We start from the raw sequence: 17,725 nt of genomic DNA on the forward strand, positions 1-17,725 counted from the left end.
CATGCTGGCTATGCCCTTGCAACTCCCACTCTAATATCACCCACCCCATCCAACCACTACCTTTCTTTCCACTCCACTAACTACCTTGATTATAGCAAGCTCAGATGCTCATAAGCCTAGTACTTGTTATACAGCAGGAACTTCTTATTGTAACATTTGTTAATGTCTGTTATGTACTTCACAGATAAAGATTCTAGTTGTCTACTGATGTACTATGTTTTTCATCTGTAAATATGTTGTAAGTAATTGCTATGTAATCCAATGCAACTACTGTCTGTTCATTTTAACTGTGGAGCTTTTCTCCCCAGGCCTCTGCTGAAAATGGACCTACGTCCAGTCGGACACTCCTGGTCAACAAATATAAATAAATAAATAAATTATGTTTATTTATGACAAGTATGATGTTTCTCTTCCTTCTGCAGTGAAGGCACATTCTTCTAGGGCTGTGTCTACTTCATCAGCCTTTTCCTCTAGAGTACCAGTTGATGAGATATGCGCTGCAGCTACATGGGCTAGGTCTCACACCTTCATATCCTATTACAAATTGGATATTTCATCTAGGAACAGAGTTTCCTTTGGTTCCACCATGGTCTGAAACATCCTTGCTTAGGGCCACCCAGGGCTCAAGTAGCTGGGAACTCTGTCTACAGGTTGAAGATCAAATGAAGACAACAATGTCACATAAAGAAGTTATGTACTCACCTTAACGTTCCATCTGAATTGTTCATTTGTCTTCAACCTTCCCTTCCCCCTTACCATGAGCAATTTGGCATGGCAGATGAGGCCTTCTGTTCTCTCTCTCTATGCCTTCTTTTCAAGGGGTTATTAGCTGTCAACATGGTTTTCTATGGTATTATGTCAGGAGCCTGTCAGGCAAACTCGATCTGAGGTAGTGTGAGAGAGGGGGGCAGTATGGGTAGGGGAGGAGCTCAGTTTCGGCACCATAGCTTGAATATGGCCATCTCGGTCTGTGCCTAACCCACAGGTTGAAGACAAATGAAGAACAACAGTTCAGATGGAACATTATGGTGAGTACGTAACTTCTTTTTTATTAATGGTGTCTGCTGACTGTAATTACAGTGCAGTGGGTAACACACTTGCCTTTGGTGCAGAGTGTTGTGGACTTTATTTCCACACCAGATAGATGGATTGTTGACACTGCAGCCCACTATAGGGGGATGCTGCATGACTGAGTACTGAGTATGTTGTCCTTCAGAGTCATTGATCGAGATAGTATCTGCTTTAGTTGATGGTAGCTCAGGTGGAAGTTAAAGATTCCATCGAACTAACTGAAAAGGGTAGGGGAAGTTTCCCAGAGCCCTGGGCAAATTTCCCCTTGTATATTTACCATCTCAGGTCTCCCCTGAAAAAGAGGCCACTAGCCTAATGGGAATAACCCAGTCAGCAAAGAATGAATGTTTCTGTATGAGGCAAAAGATCTAATGCCTTGACCAAGTCGAGGAAAATTAGATTAGGGTTTGCCAGCTGATGATGATCTACAAGATCCATTTGAAAACTGAAGAGGTTAGTGAGGAAAGAACGGATCGTCAGGAAAACTATGTTGATTCACGTTTAGACTTTGCTTGAACAAAGAAGATATGACTTGAATAAGTCTTTCAAAGTACTTGCCAGCATTGCTTGGTAGATTTATTGGTTGATAATTACCTACATTTGCAATGGTGCTTTTCAGTATTGGAGCAACACGTACAGACTTCCAAATCTGCAGATCGAAAACCATGACAAGTGTATATTGGAATAAATATGTGAGGCATTGAATCTGATGGTTAGTCATATTGCTCAAGAAGAAGCCATTCAGCCCACCAGGACCTTATAACAGCATGTTGTTTGATTATTTTATTAATCAAATGTATATCACTAATTGTTCTGAGATTTTCTTTGATCTCTGGACAGATATCATGAGTGCCAGGTATTACAACAATCACCTTGTTTGTGGTATAATTTATGATAAAATTTCTCACTAAAGATCTTAAGATGCATGAATCAAACACAGTGATACTATTGACAAAGGAGTCTGTTATTACCCGGATTATCCTTGTCACTAATGTTTTCTGCCAGTATAAATTCATATCTGCATTTTGCCCCCCCCCCCTTTCTGCTAGCCGTCAGCAAAACCCCACATGGAAACAAGGAGGACATCATAGCTCTCAACCTTCCATCTCCAAAATGAGGAACACTCGCCTTCATAATGTGGAACAAATGGGCAATATGTGGAACACATACTAATGGCTTGCTAACAACTTCAACTAGGAAGGTCATAAGATGGTTAAAATATGCTGGTTTTACTTATAAAGAAGATCCTTGTAATGAATTAATTTCTATTTACCATGGATTTCACTTAAAAAAAAATCCCTAACACTGAATGTGTGACAGACTCTTTCAATGTGGAACTTTGAGGAACTTCGAGGAACATGAACTTTTTAAGACCCCAAGTGAGGTACGTTCCTTGTAATGAGGTACACTTGAAAGGTATGGAGGACACGCAGAGGCTGCTTAGGAGGAGCCAGACTGAGAATCAGTGTGGAGAAGCAAGTGCTCTGAGGCGGCAGTGCTAACTGTTGCAGTGCAACATTGTGTCAGACATGAACCTGTTGTTTTTCAGAAATTCACACCAAGGCCAATATACTGCAGAAATAATGTGTGGTAGCTGTACACAAGAAAGAATGCATCTTAACTTGGCATTTTCTTTGACAGCATATGGATCTTTGACTTTTAAGTTTCTTAGGTGGTGTAAAAGTCTGTTTTTAGATATTGACTATTTTTGGTGTTTTGGGCATGTATCTAAAACTATATTTAGAACTTTTGAAGTACAATGCTAATTAATTGGGATTAATTGGGTTCTGGTAAAACATTTTTTCAGCCGTACCGTTTATTGTAAAGAAGAATACCTTTGCAAACTGATTTTTTTTTATGTGCATGTGTTCTAAATGTAATATGTAGCATTGGTATATTATTGTGTTCATTCCAGTTTTTTTCTGCTTGCAGGTTTACATTTCAGACTTAATGTTTGTTTCATGGGTACCACAAAAATCTGTGTATGTAGACAGAATTATGCATTGGATGTTTTATTTTTAAGTATTGGTGGCACAGTCTGACTGTGTTCATATGCTTGCAGGTATCTAGCAATATATTCAGAACTTTACCGCCAAGTGATAGTAATGAATTTGATCCTGAAGAAGATGAGCCCACACTTGAGGCATCCTGGCCACATTTACAGGTTATTTTTTCATATTTTGCTTAATTTGTAACAGAACATCTTTGTATATACCTCACTCTTTGTTTTTTGAATTGTAAGTGATCAATTTTATGTTTAAACTGTATTTCCGCAATGTAAGCAGTGTTTATTAATTTTACTTCATAACACCTTTTTTCTTAAATTTCCAGCATAAGGAAGTGGGCATAAAATGACAGTGAATCTAAAGGCATGATAGTAGATTTTCTTCTGTAGAAAAGCATTCAAAATTCTTAAAATGCATTTTCCTCCTGCAGACATGACAAACACTGTTCTTTTAATTCTGTGCCCCAGTGTATTTACTCTTCTCTAAATGTGTTGACTCATAGCCGGCCTTAGGCGTAGGCCAACTAGGTGATCGCCTAGGGCACCGTACTAACAGGGGCACTTTTCCAGTATTTATTTGGTGTAGGTAGACCAGGATAGGGGCACCGGGTGATGTGGTGGGGGGAGTGATGCAGCCCTTTTGCTTAGGGCACCAGTTGACCTAAGGCCATTCCTGTCTAAATGTGAAAGGTATCGGACTCTTCACATAGCAGATTTTGTGAACTGTAGGATGTCAGTGCTAGTACATAACAGTATCTTAAATGCCACTTTTTTATAGTACTAGATGTTGTACTGCATGTGCTGCTGTTTGGCCACTAGAGAGAGAGAGAGTGTGAATTGAGCTCTTTTGTCAGGGAGCCAGTACAATTGACTCATAACTCACACAAGTTGAAGATATTGTGATAGTACACATCTGAACAGCTCAGAGTAAGGGGGGTGATTAAGTGTGGATTTTTTCTTAGTAGGGAAGGAAAGCAAAAATCTTCAGCTCTTCACTTTTGGAGAAGTGTTGCTGCAGATGTTTTTGCAGATGAAAGAAGCAGGTACGTTATCAAAGGCAGCAGTGTGCCATACAACAGTTGGTTTCATTCTTTGAAACTGATTGATGTTATGTTGTCTTATCTCGCCTTCATTCTTCACTGGTTGGGTTTGGAACCGATCCTCAGTTACAACTTGGCCTATACAAAAGCTCGAGGTCTTCCACTGGCTTGTGGCTTTATAATATCCTATCATGCCCTAGGAAATCTCCCCAGATCTCGTTTGTTGCTAAACAGATTGGGTGACTCTATTTTGGCTCTGGCTAAATGGGAAATTTATTTACTTATTATTCAATAGTTTGTACTCTTGAATTTAAATGTTAGAGTATACTAGACTTTATTAGGGCGGCCGCGGTGGTGCAGCGGTTAGCGTTGTCGCCTCACAGCAAGAGGTTCTCCATTTTGATCCTCGGCTGGGGTGCCTTCTGTGCGGAGTCTGCATGTCCTCCCTGTGATCGCGTGGGTTTCCTCTGGGCGCTCCGGTTTCCTCCCACATCCCAAAGACAATGCTGTAGGTGGATTGGACACTCTAAATTGGCCCTAGGTGTGAGTGCGTGCTTGCATATGTGTGCCTTCTGTGGAAGGTTGGGCACTGGGCTGGCAACTGTACACTGTAAAAACTCCACTGCCAATCATGAGTGGACAGGTGATCCGCTGTGGCGACCCCTAACCGCGAAAAGCTGAAAGAAGTGTACTAGACTTTATTAGCCTATTAGTTAGAGTGTTTGCTGTTGTGGTTTTTGCTTCTGGCCATCGTTTTTTCTTTGCTAGGCCTTTTTCCCCTCCCTATCCCATCTTTAGTTTATTGCCTTAAGCCCGTTTTAGTTGGAAGGCTTCTTTTGGTGTTTTTGTTAATACAAGCTCGTTTAAGTTAGAGTGTCTTGTGAATTGTTTTGTGTTTTTCTCTTTAAAGCTTCAACTCATTTAAATTAGAGGGCTGTTGCTGCCCGTTTGAGTTAAAGGACTACCCTTTTTTCTGCTGTAAATTTTAGTTATTCTTTGTTAAAAAAAAAAAAAAAAAAGTTTAATAGTTATCTGTGATTATTATTATTGTTGTTATTGCTATTTGACTCTGATACAAAATGTCTAAGGAACCTAAGGAAAGTAGACCCTCGGGGTTCAAAACGTGGGAAGTGTAACCAGAAAATGTCTATTACTGATGGTCACACTATTTGTGTATACTGCCTTGGAGCAGATCATCTGCAGGAATCTTGTGCCTTTTGTCACTCATTCAGCCATAGAGTGCTGCTCGAGAGGAAAAATAAGCTGATTGTGAGAGGTTTAATGAAGACCCTCTTCTCTGAAGCTCTTAAAGAAGGTCAGGGCACTTCTAAATCGACCAACTCTCCTTCCTCTAAGTCTGAAAAGTCAGGAAAGAGGTCATCTCCTCCTTCAGTTCAATCAGAGCCAGTTAGTAAACTGACAGAAATGACGTCTCCAAATCCAAAGACTGCTGGGGCAGAAAAATATTTCATTGGACACTTCTGTGTCTGTGCCCTTGGAGTTTCACTTACAGAGCTGGTCCCCGGAATTGGAGCCAGTTTCTCCGACCTTGAGAACTCCTTTGTTGCAATCAGCCAGATCTCCTGCTCCCTCCTCTTGGAACTCCAGAAGCCTTTCTGATGATGATATGGATCATGTGGTGTGGAGGCTTTTGATGACACCGGCACTTGCCAAACTGCTGTCGGCTTCAACCTATAGGGATTTGTAACCGACCAAGACTACCCCTTCAACATCGATTTCTCCTCAGAGCCAAACCGGGATCCTGGAGACGGAATGTCTGGAATTGATTGTAGTGGAACCATCTGTGCTGAGACTTATCCCATGATCTTTGGGGCCTGGCTTCTGCTCTGACATCCTTGGTTCCATCTGAACTCGAGGAGTCCAAGGGCCAACACTCTCCGGTTGTGTCCAGGGAGGGGAGTCGGATTGAATGGTTGTCTGATCCGAACTTGCCTCTCGGGTCCTCGGCTTGGGTGAGCATTGCTCCTACATCGGCCTTGGAGCCAATCCCTTTGTGCCTTCTGGCTCTTCGGAGCCGGGGGTTTCCTCGGATCAGGGGCGGAGGGTTTCAAGGTGATGAGGAAAGTGCTGTTTCCACAAGTAGGTCCACTCTCGGGTCCTGACATTCTCCCCCCCCAAGGCACCGCTGTCTGTGTCAGTCACACTGCATCCACAGACACGTGGAAACCCTAGGCTTCAGGATGCCCCATTGGGTGAACCCATCTCTTCCGAAACCTCTCCAGAACACCCTTCTGAAGAGGTCCCTCAGAAGAGACTTTACAAGAGGAAGCATTTAGACTCCACAGAAGAGTCCAGCACTTCTGATACAGACCTCGATGAGTCAGAAGGGTCCCCACAGTCACCCTGTGAGGATGTCTTTGCAGACATCCTAGAAGTACTTATGAAGAGAGGTGGCTGGAAGCCCATCAGCCCTTCTGAGGAGGAGTCTCTTTACCTAAAGGCTTTTGGGTCTCACCCTTCCGCCACTTGGGTGTCTCCGCCTTTCGATGAACTCATGGATCTAGTTTGTTGAAAGGCATGGGAGACTCCAGACTCAGTGGAACCTGTTCCTCGGAGGCCAAATAAATTCATTACATCTCCCAAGGATAAAACTTTTCTTACAAAAGGTCTCCCAGTAGATGCTATGGTGGTGGCGGCAGCAGCCACCAAGAAGAAATTGTCAGAGACGTCCTCTTCTGTCCATCCCCCGAACAGAGAGTCTTGTAAGATGGTCAGATACGGAAAGCGCACTTTCTCTTAAGCGACCTTTACACTCAAGTCCCTGAATTACTTTACACATTTTACCAGATTACAGAGAGATCTCCTGAAGGAGCTAGGAAATGCTTTCCAGGGTTCAGTAGCTGCGGGGGTATTGGATAGAGTGTCCTCCCAGCTCTTCACCTTGAATTCAGTGGTAAACTCCTCCATGAGGCTCATTTCCTATGCAAGTTGATGAAGCGAGTAGAGCAGCGGGTTCAGGAATTTTCCTAAGAAGATATTCCTGGTTGCACTTGTGTAACTTTGCAGAGCCCTTTAAGTCCTCCTTTGTTAAGGACCCCTTCGATGGCTCGTCCTTGCTCGCGTGTAAAGTCAAAGACACACTAACCAGGTGTGAATAGGAATAAAAAACTCTGTCTGCCGTAAGAGTTTGTTTTTCCCTACCTTCTAGGCCTTATCCGAAAAGTCAAAAGAGAAGAAAAGTGTTGTTTTGAAAATTGTAGAGAGTTTTTTTAAGACATACGTGGTGAGCCTTCCCCCAGGGGCAGAGTAGGAAGCAGTAAAGGAAGATGCCGGCCACGCGGCAGAGGGGGTCCGCAAAACCAGGGGGACAGAGAATCCTTCTTTGGCAAGCCCTTTCAGCGCTCCTGAAAGGAGGCCCGTCTATCCACTCTAGAGGCAGTCGGCGGTCGCTTATCTTTGTACCCAAAAGCCTGGCTAAAAATCAGAAAAGACAAGTGTGTACAAAGAATCGTATCCAGAGGCTACTCCAAACCCCTTTCCTTCCCTCTCCAAACATAAGGAACATCCCATACGTTCCACCTAGTAAGAGGGAACAGGCAACTCTAGAAATCGAAAAGTTGCTGGAAAAAAGAGTTATCCAAACAGTCCCCGCAGACCAAATAGGGTCCAGAACTTGCTCAAGGTTCTTTAGTTCCAAAGAAAACATAGGACTGGAGACCCATCCTGGATCTTGGCAGATTAAACAGATCAGTGAAGAAAGCAAAGATGTCCTTCTGTTCTCATGTTGCAGAATTCATTATAGTAGGGAGGTTGCTGCCTGCAGCGCCGCCATCTGGCCGGTATACCAAAGTCTTTGCTCCTGGAGGGTACTTGAGACGTCCCATGTCAGGGCCATAAACCAACGTAGGGCATAAAAGTGATATCTGCACATACCCTCTTCAGAATTTTTCTGCCGCAGTGAAAGTCAGACTCCTGTTTGCCAGTTCCGAAAGCAGATCGCTAGTTTTCAGACCGGTTAAAGTTACCGCTCCAGACCAGACAACCGCTTCAATCTACCGATACAGATAAGTGCCCTGTTGGGTTTTTCTTTGTCTTTGATTAATTCTAAGACGTACATATCAACTAGAAAGGGGAAGTGTGCTTGTGGAAGACAAATTCCTCACAAGGACACGCATGAAAAGTGTGTTTTTTGCTTAGGCGTGGCCCATGACCATACGTCCTGCCCCAGCTGCAAATCTTTTTGTCCCAAAAACACTTTGTAGCCGTCTGGCCCCATTAAAACTGTATTTGGAAAATCAGAGGTTACAATATCTTGCTCTTGGTATGGAAGGTGGAGTTAGGCCCGTCCGATGAGACGCTGAGAAAGAAGGCCAAGAAAATCAGGCTGGAATCCCACATTGTGCCTCAGGCATCTGAGCAGATTCTTGAGGCTGATGAAAGCCCGGGATCTTCTCAGACCTCCATTTCCAAGCCAGGCCCTGGAACCTCAATGAAAGCTAGGATGGCAGAAACTCTTAAGTATGTCTGCTAAGGCAAATATGCTGTCACATCCTGATGGTGGAGGGGAACCACGGCTCATTCAGTCGTAGGGCCCTGCTCCTACACTTTCACCCAGACGACCGCTCCAATTCTTTCTCCACCAGGTACTCCCTTGAAGAGAAAACAAAAACTAAAGCATCCTGAGCCTCAACCGGTTCCTGGATGGGGAGTATTTTCAGAGTCTTTTTAAGGCATTCCAGGCCCTGCAGACACAGCAATTACCACCTGCTCCCTCTTCTCTGCCCCCTTTAGAGGTGTCAGAGGAAGACTACTCCTTTTCACAGGAATCCATTACTTATGAATCACAAATTGACTCCCCCCAAGGATTTCATTACCCCAAAGGACGAGGACTTCATTACTCCTGAGTCCCCAGGGGAAGAATTCACCTTTTGAGATGCAACCTCCTTCATGAGGGAACATTTCAAGTGGCAGGCATCAGAAGTATCTGACACCAAGAAAAGGTACTTTGACCTTCTTCAAGTGGAGCAACCATCTCCTTCTGCTGTGCCCCATTTTTTACCTGCTTTCCAGGATGCCTTCTTAGCTGCTTCTCAGTCTCCAGACTCACAGCCACCAGCCTCAAAACGTCCGGACCATTTCTATAAGGTCCCTCAGGACACCTAGTTCCTTTTTAAAAACCCTCCAGCAGACCCAGCAATTACTGCAGTCTCTGCTGACAAAACATCCAGGCAGTTGCCTTCTGCCGCTCTCTACCTGATGGATAAAGACAGCAAATTCATGGACAGACTAGGGAAGAAAGTGTATACCTCTTCTACTTTGGCTATAAGCTCTCAACTACCAAACACATATGGCTAGGTATGTCCTGGACACCATCACCAAAGCTTCTACCCTTCTCTCTGAAGCTCCTGACTCTCCCATTAAAGCCCCAATTAACATCCTGCTTTTCACAGCATCCCAAGTTACTAGGCACTCCATCTAGTGCAGTTATGATGCTGTGGAAGCTTCATCAAAATCTGCTGCATCAAGCTCAGTTTTGAGATGATATTCTTGGGTGAGACTACAACCACTCCTTATGGATGTCCAAACAAAATTACTTGATGCACCACTGGACAGTAAGGCTCTGTTTGGCTGAGCCTCAGCAGAGCTTCTCAAATCCCTTCAAGAAAATGGAAAAGAACTTCAAAACCTAAAACATTTACTGTTATCCCCTATACCCAGATACCACAGGAGCTCCCCCCAGAAACCTTCCTTTGTTAGAAGACAGTCCTCACACCCAGCTCCTCAGTCGAAGGGATGTAGACAAGTGAGGAAAAGCTCTACTCCCAGGTTTCCCACCAACTCTACCACCACCTCCTTTCGGAGTCAGTCTGACCAAACCAGACCACCTCCACTGTGACTTACCACCCTTAGATCCAAACACCCCCCTATCCCTTTGTCTCACCCTCTCCCTACCCTCCTGGTGGATAATTACATCAGAACAATGGGTCCTCTCCATTCAGAGGGGATGTTTCATGACTTGGTGGATGTTGCCCCCTTCCAGGGTATACCTCAACCACCTCCAAACCAAGCTCATCTTTTCCCACCCGTCATTCAACAACTACTAGCTCAGGACACCATAGAACAGGTACCCTACCCACAAAGAAACTTAGGTTTCTACTCCAGAATGTTTCTGGTACCAAGGAAAGACTGTCCATGCAGGTCAATTCTAGACTTATCTTTCCTAAACCTCTTTCTCAAGGTACGCAGCTTCAAAATTATTACCTTACCCTTGCTCTTACCACTCATACCCACACAGGCTTTCATGGTAGCCCTGGATTTGAAGGATGCCTACTTGCACACTCCTATACATCCAGGGTACAGGAAATTCCTCTGCTTTGCAAAAGGTTCTTGGCATTTTCAGTTCTCTGCCTTGCCCTTTGGACTCTCCACTGTTCGAGTGTTCACAAAGTGTCTAGCATCCTTCATTGCTCACTGCAGAACACAGGATATACAGATATACCCATATGTTGACAACCTGCTTATTCTTCATCAAGGCCACCAAGTCCTTCTACTCCACCTACAACAGGTGATTTCCACCCTAACTCAATTAGGGTTTACCATTGACCACAAAGTCTCACCCGAACCCCACTCAAGACCTTGTTTTCTTGGGATGCAGGATCAGAACAAACAATGAAAGCCTTCATTCCAGGCCAAAGAATCATAGACATCTGTCTATACTTCAAGAATCTCCTCACCCATTCCTCCTTGCCAGCTGGGGAATTCCTAAGAATGTTAGGCCACATGGCATCCCTTATACCCATGTTACCTCTGGCAAGACTACACATGCGGGAAATTCAGTGGATCATAAAGAACTTATGGAGCCAACACTCCCAGCCCCTGGTCTCACCCCTTCCTCTACTTCAGTGTCTAGAGCGGGAACTCCAGTGGTGGGTATCAGCACTTCACCTCAACCAAGGAACCCCCCCTACAGGTTCCAGCCCCCCTACAGCAAGTCTCCACAGACGCATCAGACTTGGGGCAGTGCTACTAATAAACCAGAAACAATTCACTGTACAAGGAAAATGCTCCAACCTAAGACAAAAGGACCAAATCAACATCAAGGAAGTGAGGGCACTACTGCTAGCCCTACAAACATTCAAATCAGTTCTTCAGCCAGGAACCCTGAAAGTGATCACAGACAATATGACAGTCCTGTGGCACATAAAAAAGCAGGGGGGGACAAAGTCCTACCCTCTGGGCAGCCTAGCCACCCAGATTTGGAGCCTAGCCTTATCAATCCAGATTCACCTGGTAGCAGTGTATATTCCCTCAGAGAATGTTATGGCAGACAACACTCAGCAGAACTTCAGCTCCCTCTCATGAATGAATGCTTCACAGAGAGATGTTCCTGAACCTTATCTACAGGTGGGGTATTCCACAAGCAGATCTCTTTGCCTCCCCCAAGAACAGACAGATGCCCAGATTCTGCACAAGGGATCCACATCCACAAACTTGGAAAGTGGATGACTTCCCTTTTCCTTGGGAGGGAATGTACCTCTATGCCTTTCCTTCCTTCACACTGATTCAGAAAGTCCTCCTGAAAATACAGAGGGACAAACCCAAAATCCTGTTGGTGACCCCCTTTTGGCCAAGACAGCATTGGTTTCCCCTCCTCCACCTACTAGCCAAGGGCAGTCATCACAGGTTACCCCACCGAATAGACCTGCTCACACAGGACAGGGGATCCCCTACTACACTCCCAGGTGAACAATCTGAAATTGACCTTATGGGTGATAGGGTTCTAATCCCCTACAGACACCTGTACTCAGTGGATGTATTTAATGTTCTGCAGGAGGCCAGAAAACCTACTACTAGGAGAAATTATACATCTAAATGGAACAGATTCTCCAAGTGGTGTCAATGGAAAAAACAGGACCCTATTAGTACTTCTATACTTGTGGTCCTTTCCTGTTTGTGTGATCTGCTTCACTCAGGACTAACTTACTCTTCCGTCAAAGTCCTTTTATCTGCCATCTCTGCTTGTTTGCCCATATCACCTCCTCTGGCTTCGAGATTGGAAGTCAAGCTTTTTCTGAAAGGGGTACTTCATATCAGACCCCTCAGAAAATCTGTACTTCCACCTGAGTACCTGAATTTTGTACTAGAAAAACTTACATTGCTACCCTTTGAACCAGCACATTCAGTATTCCTAAAACTATGCACCCTGAAAACAGTTCTACTAGTGCCCCTCACCTCTGCCAGGAGGGTATCAGAGATACAAGCCCTTCTGGCTACCTCTCCTTATCTTATTTTTCATCAAGACAGAGTTGCCCTCAGGACTAATCCCCCCTTCATGCCCAAAGTGGTTAATGAATTCTCATTAAACCAGACCATTAACCTACCGGTTTTCTACCCTCATCCACAAAACTCAGAGAGGACCCTCCATTCTTTAGATGTCCACAGGCAATTGAGGTACTACTTAGACAAAACCAGACCTGTCAGACAGTCTGACCAACTTTTCATCTCCTTCCATTCAAGAGCTCTAGGGAAGGCAGTCTCCAAATAGACCATTTCTTCATGGATCTCTAAATCCATTGGCATGTACTATTCCTATCATGGAAAATCCTTACACGGTTATGTCAAACCTCACTGTATCAGGGCAGCTGCCTTCAGCGGCCTTTTTCAAAGGGATTGACTACGCTTCCATTTTAGAAGCTGCCACTTGGACTTCAGTCTACACCTTTACCAAACATTACAAACTGGACCTAGCCGCCAGAGCTGAGTTTGCCAGGTCAATTCTTCAGGGCCTCATTAACCAGGGACCCGAGTCCTCCACCCAGGCTCATACCTAAAGCTCTGGTACTCTCCCTACTGTAATGAATACTGCAACATGAGAATAGAAAGACATAGAATAGTTGTGTAAGAACTTACCATAACCTTAGATGTCCTTCTCCTCCGTGTTGCAGTATTCAGCCCCCCCCCACCTGCTCCTCTATTTTACGTAACTAACATACGCTGACCTACCTGTGGGGACATAGTCATTTCCTTTCCCAGTCTCCCCACTAAACACAGCCTACCTAGTACCCTGGGGTCTAGTCTACATGCAAGTCTAAAGGGTCCCCCTGTTATGACCCTCTCTTAACCTACAGGAGTACTACTGTATGTGGCAGTTCATTCTGAATAGGGTACATGCAGATGTCACTTGTATACCCTATGTTGATTTATGGCCCTGACAAGGGACATTACACGTACCCTCCAGGAGCAAAGACTTTGGTATACTGGCCAGATGGGGGCGCTGCAGGCAGCAAGCTCCCTTCTGCAATGAATACTGCAACATGGAAGAGAAGGATATCTAAGGTTATGGTAAGTTCTTACACAGTTATTCTTTCCGGATGGTAACACTGCAGTCAATACTTCTCTTTCTGGGAAAAGACAATTGGATGTGCTCCATAGATCTCCAGGATGCGTGCTGGCATATAAAGATGGACAGGTGATCCAGGAGTCATTTGTACTTTCGGCTGGGAGCCAGTCACTTCCAGTTTCAAGCTCTGCCCTTTGGTCTCACTGCAGTCCCCAGTGTGTTCACCAAGTGTATGGCAGTAGTCATGGCTCACTTGAGATGCCCAGGATTCTGAGTGTTTCTGTACCTAAACGACTGGCTCCTAACTGCCACCACCGAGCATCTACTAATAAAAGTGAGAGACATAATTTTGCAGCTCTGCTCTCACCTGGGAATCACAATAAATTACGAAAAGTCTGTCTTGCTCCCTTCTCAGCATGCTGTCTTTATACAAGCAGATTTAGACACAAGAAATATGGTGGCAAAACATCCCTCCGAAAGGGTTTAAGTCTTATGATCTCAAATCCTAAACATTCTTCCCAAAAGAAAAGTTCAGGCAAGAACAATCCTCAAAGTACTGGGAACAATGGCAGCTGCAATTACCCTGATCCCATTGGTATGCCTACACATGAGAATACGTCAGTGGTTACTATTCACCCAGTGGTCCATGCAGGAACTGCCCATATCCCACCATACGTTGATAACTGAATCCTACAAGAAGGATCTTCGATGGTGGCTTTACTCCAGTCATGTAACATTAGGCCGCCCCTTTCTTCTCCCTCAACCTTTAGCCACAGTGACCATGGACGCTTCTCAGGGTGGGTGGGGGGAATTATCTGGGAAGGACAGTTCCAGGTACTTTGCAGGAACACGAGGCCCATTTACACATCGATAACCTAGAGATGAGAGCGGTGCTTTTAGCTTGGCAAGCATTCCAAGACATTCTTCCACTGGGAACTATTGCAGTACAAACTGACAACATGCCAGTTGTTTGGTACATAAACAAACAAGGAGGCACCAGGTCTTACCCCCTTTATCGAGAGGCCCTGAGAGTATGGCAGTGGGCTTACCTGCTCCCAACGCTTTCTGATAGCAGCGCACATCCCGGGGAAATCCAACGTGATGGCAGACAAACTCAGCAGAAATTATCCTAAAGCCTTACGAGTGGTCCCTAAAGCAAGAAGTAACGGAAATTATTTTCCACAGATGGGACCAGCTTTGCTGCGACCCTTTTGCCACATCCATGAATGCCAAATACAGCAGCTTTTTTGCCCTAATTCCCCCCAGGGGAGTCACCAAAGGATGCACTTGTACATGATTGGCCCTCGGGTCTTCTCTACGCCTTCCCTCCTTTTCCATTGATGCCCAGAGTTCTTCAGAAAGCCAGCTCATTGGGAAGGAACTTAATACTCGCCACCCCATACTGGCCTCGCCAAATCTGTTTCCCCTTCCTGTGGCCTTATTTACAGGAGGAGCCATGGATTCTGGACCCAGTTCCGGACCTTCTGACTCGCGCATCAGGGGTGCTCCATCCCTTTATTCAAACTCTCAAACTGACAGTGTGGCTGCTTGAAGTCCAAACGTAGCCAGGCTCCCTAACCTTTCCCAGTCAGCGAAATATATCTTAATCTCATCTCATAAGGCTTCAACAAGGAAATTATATATGAGCAAATGGAAAAGGTTTTCTGCTTGGGCCGAAAATAATCGCATTGACCCTTTTTCTGCCCCCATAGCTTCCATTCTTGAGTTTTTGACAAAGCTTTTTAATATAGGTGCAGCTGCAGCCACTGTTTGAGTTCAGTTAGCGGCAGTATCTAACTTCCATGCAAGTGAATCAGGACCAAATCTGATGTCCCACAGACTATGCAAGGTCTTTCTGAAGGGCACTCTTTTATTAAGACCACCCATTAAAGCCTCAGCAGCACCATGGGACCACCCATTAAAGCCTCACCAGCATCATGGGACCTAAATTTTATCTTATCCGGTCTGATTCTTCCCCCTTTTGTACCCGCATCATGCTGTGACCTAAAATTTTTGACATGGAAGACGATTCTTTTGATAGCCATCACTTCCGCTAGAAGAGTTTCAGCATTACAGGCATTGTTGACAAAGCTGCCCTACATGCTTTTCCACAATGACAGGGTATCCTTACGAGCACACCCATCCTTTCTACCCAAAAGTATGCTCATTATCTAATCTGAATCAGTCTATAGAACTTCCAGTCTTTTTTTCCCAACTATAGCAACAAAGCAGAATATATGCTACACCAACTAGATGTGCATAGACAATTGTGTTTCTCTTTACATAGGACAAAGGACTTCAGAAGATCAGACCAACTATTTATATCCTTTTCAGACCCTACGAAAGGTGCTTCAGTGTCTAAAGTCACTCTTTCTAAATGGTTATCAGATTGTATTACTTTTACTTACAAATCTCAGAACAAAGAACTCCCCGAAAAGATAAAAGGTCATTCTGCAAGGGCTATAGCAACCTCTGCTGCCTTTTGGGCAAGACTACCAATTGATACCATTTGTGCTGCAGCAATATGGGCAAGGCCTCAAACCTTTATCACTCATTACAAAGTGGATTTGGCCTCCAGGGACAGGCTTCTTTTGGGTCCACTGTTCTGAAGAATATTCTCCCTTGAGCCACCCAAGAAAGATGGTGCTAGGGATGCTGTCCCAACCAGTACAGAATGAAGGTGAGCCAGGACAACATCACGTAAAGAAGTTATGTACTGACCATAGCATTCCATATGGTTTGTCCATCTCGCCTTCATTCTTGCGTTTCACCCAGCCTTTGGCTCCTGGAGGATCGAACCGTTACAACTGAGCAAAATAATGTTCTCTGACCTCTTTTCTTTGACCTAATAGACATGAAATTAGACCTTCTAGTATATGTTGTTATATCAGCAGACAAGATCTGGGGAGTTTCCTAGTGCATCATGAGATAGGGTTTTTAGCCACAAGCTAGTTGAAGACCTCAAGCTTTTGGAAATGGCCGACTTGGAACCAAGGATTGGTTCTGAAACCAGCCAGTGCAGAATGAAGGCGAGATGGAGAACACACATGGAACATTATGGTGAGTACATAACTTCTTTTTTTTCACAATATCTGCTCACCTGGAAAACCGGTGGCTGCTCTGTGGAACCTGAATTTTATGCTTGAAAATCTTACTCTTTTTCGATCTGAACAAGCTCATTAGGGTGATTTGAAGTTCTTAACTTGGAGGACTGTTTTACTCATTCTGACTTCTGATAGTAGTAGGATGTGAGTTACAAGCACTTATGGTGAGTCAGAACTGCCTATTTTTTTTTCCCAGAAGGACAGGATTTCTTTGAGAACAACTATTTCATGTGATGTTGTGAATCTTGCCTTTATTCTCACTTGTGGTTCAGATCTGATGTTCTGGATCCATCTCAGCCAATTCTCCAGCTCGAGCTCTTCAGCAAAGCTCATGGACCTTGCTCTGTACCCACAATGCATTGCCATAGTTACCTCAGATCTTGTTTGCCATGCAGCAAAGAGGTTTCGTCAGTTATAGCTCTGGGCTAAGTACAACTTTTTCACTACTATATTTTAGTATAGGTTATCTTTCCCTCTCTAAATTTCTTACTTATTTTACTTCTTTACCCAGCTTTCCCCCTTTAGACATCCGTTTTAATTGGAGGACTTCTAAGAACTTCAGTTTTAGTTAGAGGACTTTTCTTATCTTCCCTGAAATACCTTTTTATCCCCTTCTTTAGCCTTTCAAAAACAAAACAAAAAAAAAATGTGTCTGTGGGTAAAGTCCATTTAAGTTAGAGGACTTACTCTTCCTTAGAGTGATTGTGCTATTTTTTTCTCTGCTTTCTCCTATGGTCATGTCCTAAAAACAGGAAAGCGAGCCTTTGGGCTTCAAGAAGTGAGAAAAGTGCAGTAAGAAGATGCCCCTTAGTGTTTCACACATATTGTGTATGTATTGTTTGGGGCCTCTTCATATGCAGTCTTGTTCCATTTGCCACAACTTCAATCAGTGGGTGTTAATGGAATGCAAAAATAAACTGATTTTGAAATGCCTTTCTCTGAGGCTATATCTTCCGATCCTTAAGAAAACTCAACCAAAAGACCTTTATCAGAGCTGAGATCCTCATTGGAGCTGAAGCAGAAGGCTCCAAAATTGACTGACCCGAAGGATGTATCGGAGCAGACATCTCCTCCTGGTACCAGAACTCCGTTGGAGCGGGAACCTTCACTGTCACCATCTACTTCCACTGCACATAGACATAACGACTGATGTTCTTCATGTTTCACTGTTGCAGTCATTACATTTGGGTAATCTGCTGGCAGG

The 17,725-nt window shown here is 44.3% G+C and overlaps 1 protein-coding gene across 3 annotated transcripts in view; it reads left to right on the forward strand.

The window, feature by feature from the left end:
* The window catches only part of PPP2R5E (protein phosphatase 2 regulatory subunit B'epsilon), a 2,371,886-nt gene that overhangs the window by 1,230,246 nt on the left and 1,123,915 nt on the right, over positions 1-17,725 (forward strand). For all 3 annotated transcript variants that reach the window (XM_044074552.1, XM_044074554.1, XM_044074553.1), the window contains exon 4: positions 3,134-3,235. In XM_044074552.1, coding sequence (XP_043930487.1) covers positions 3,134-3,235 — 102 coding nt within the window. The remainder of the gene's footprint in view (positions 1-3,133; positions 3,236-17,725) is intronic.

The sequence above is a fragment of the Protopterus annectens genome, chromosome 6.part0, assembly GCF_019279795.1.
Source record: "Protopterus annectens isolate FY-2018-M chromosome 6.part0, PAN1.0, whole genome shotgun sequence".
In the NCBI taxonomy this organism is placed as follows: Eukaryota; Metazoa; Chordata; order Ceratodontiformes; family Protopteridae; genus Protopterus; species Protopterus annectens.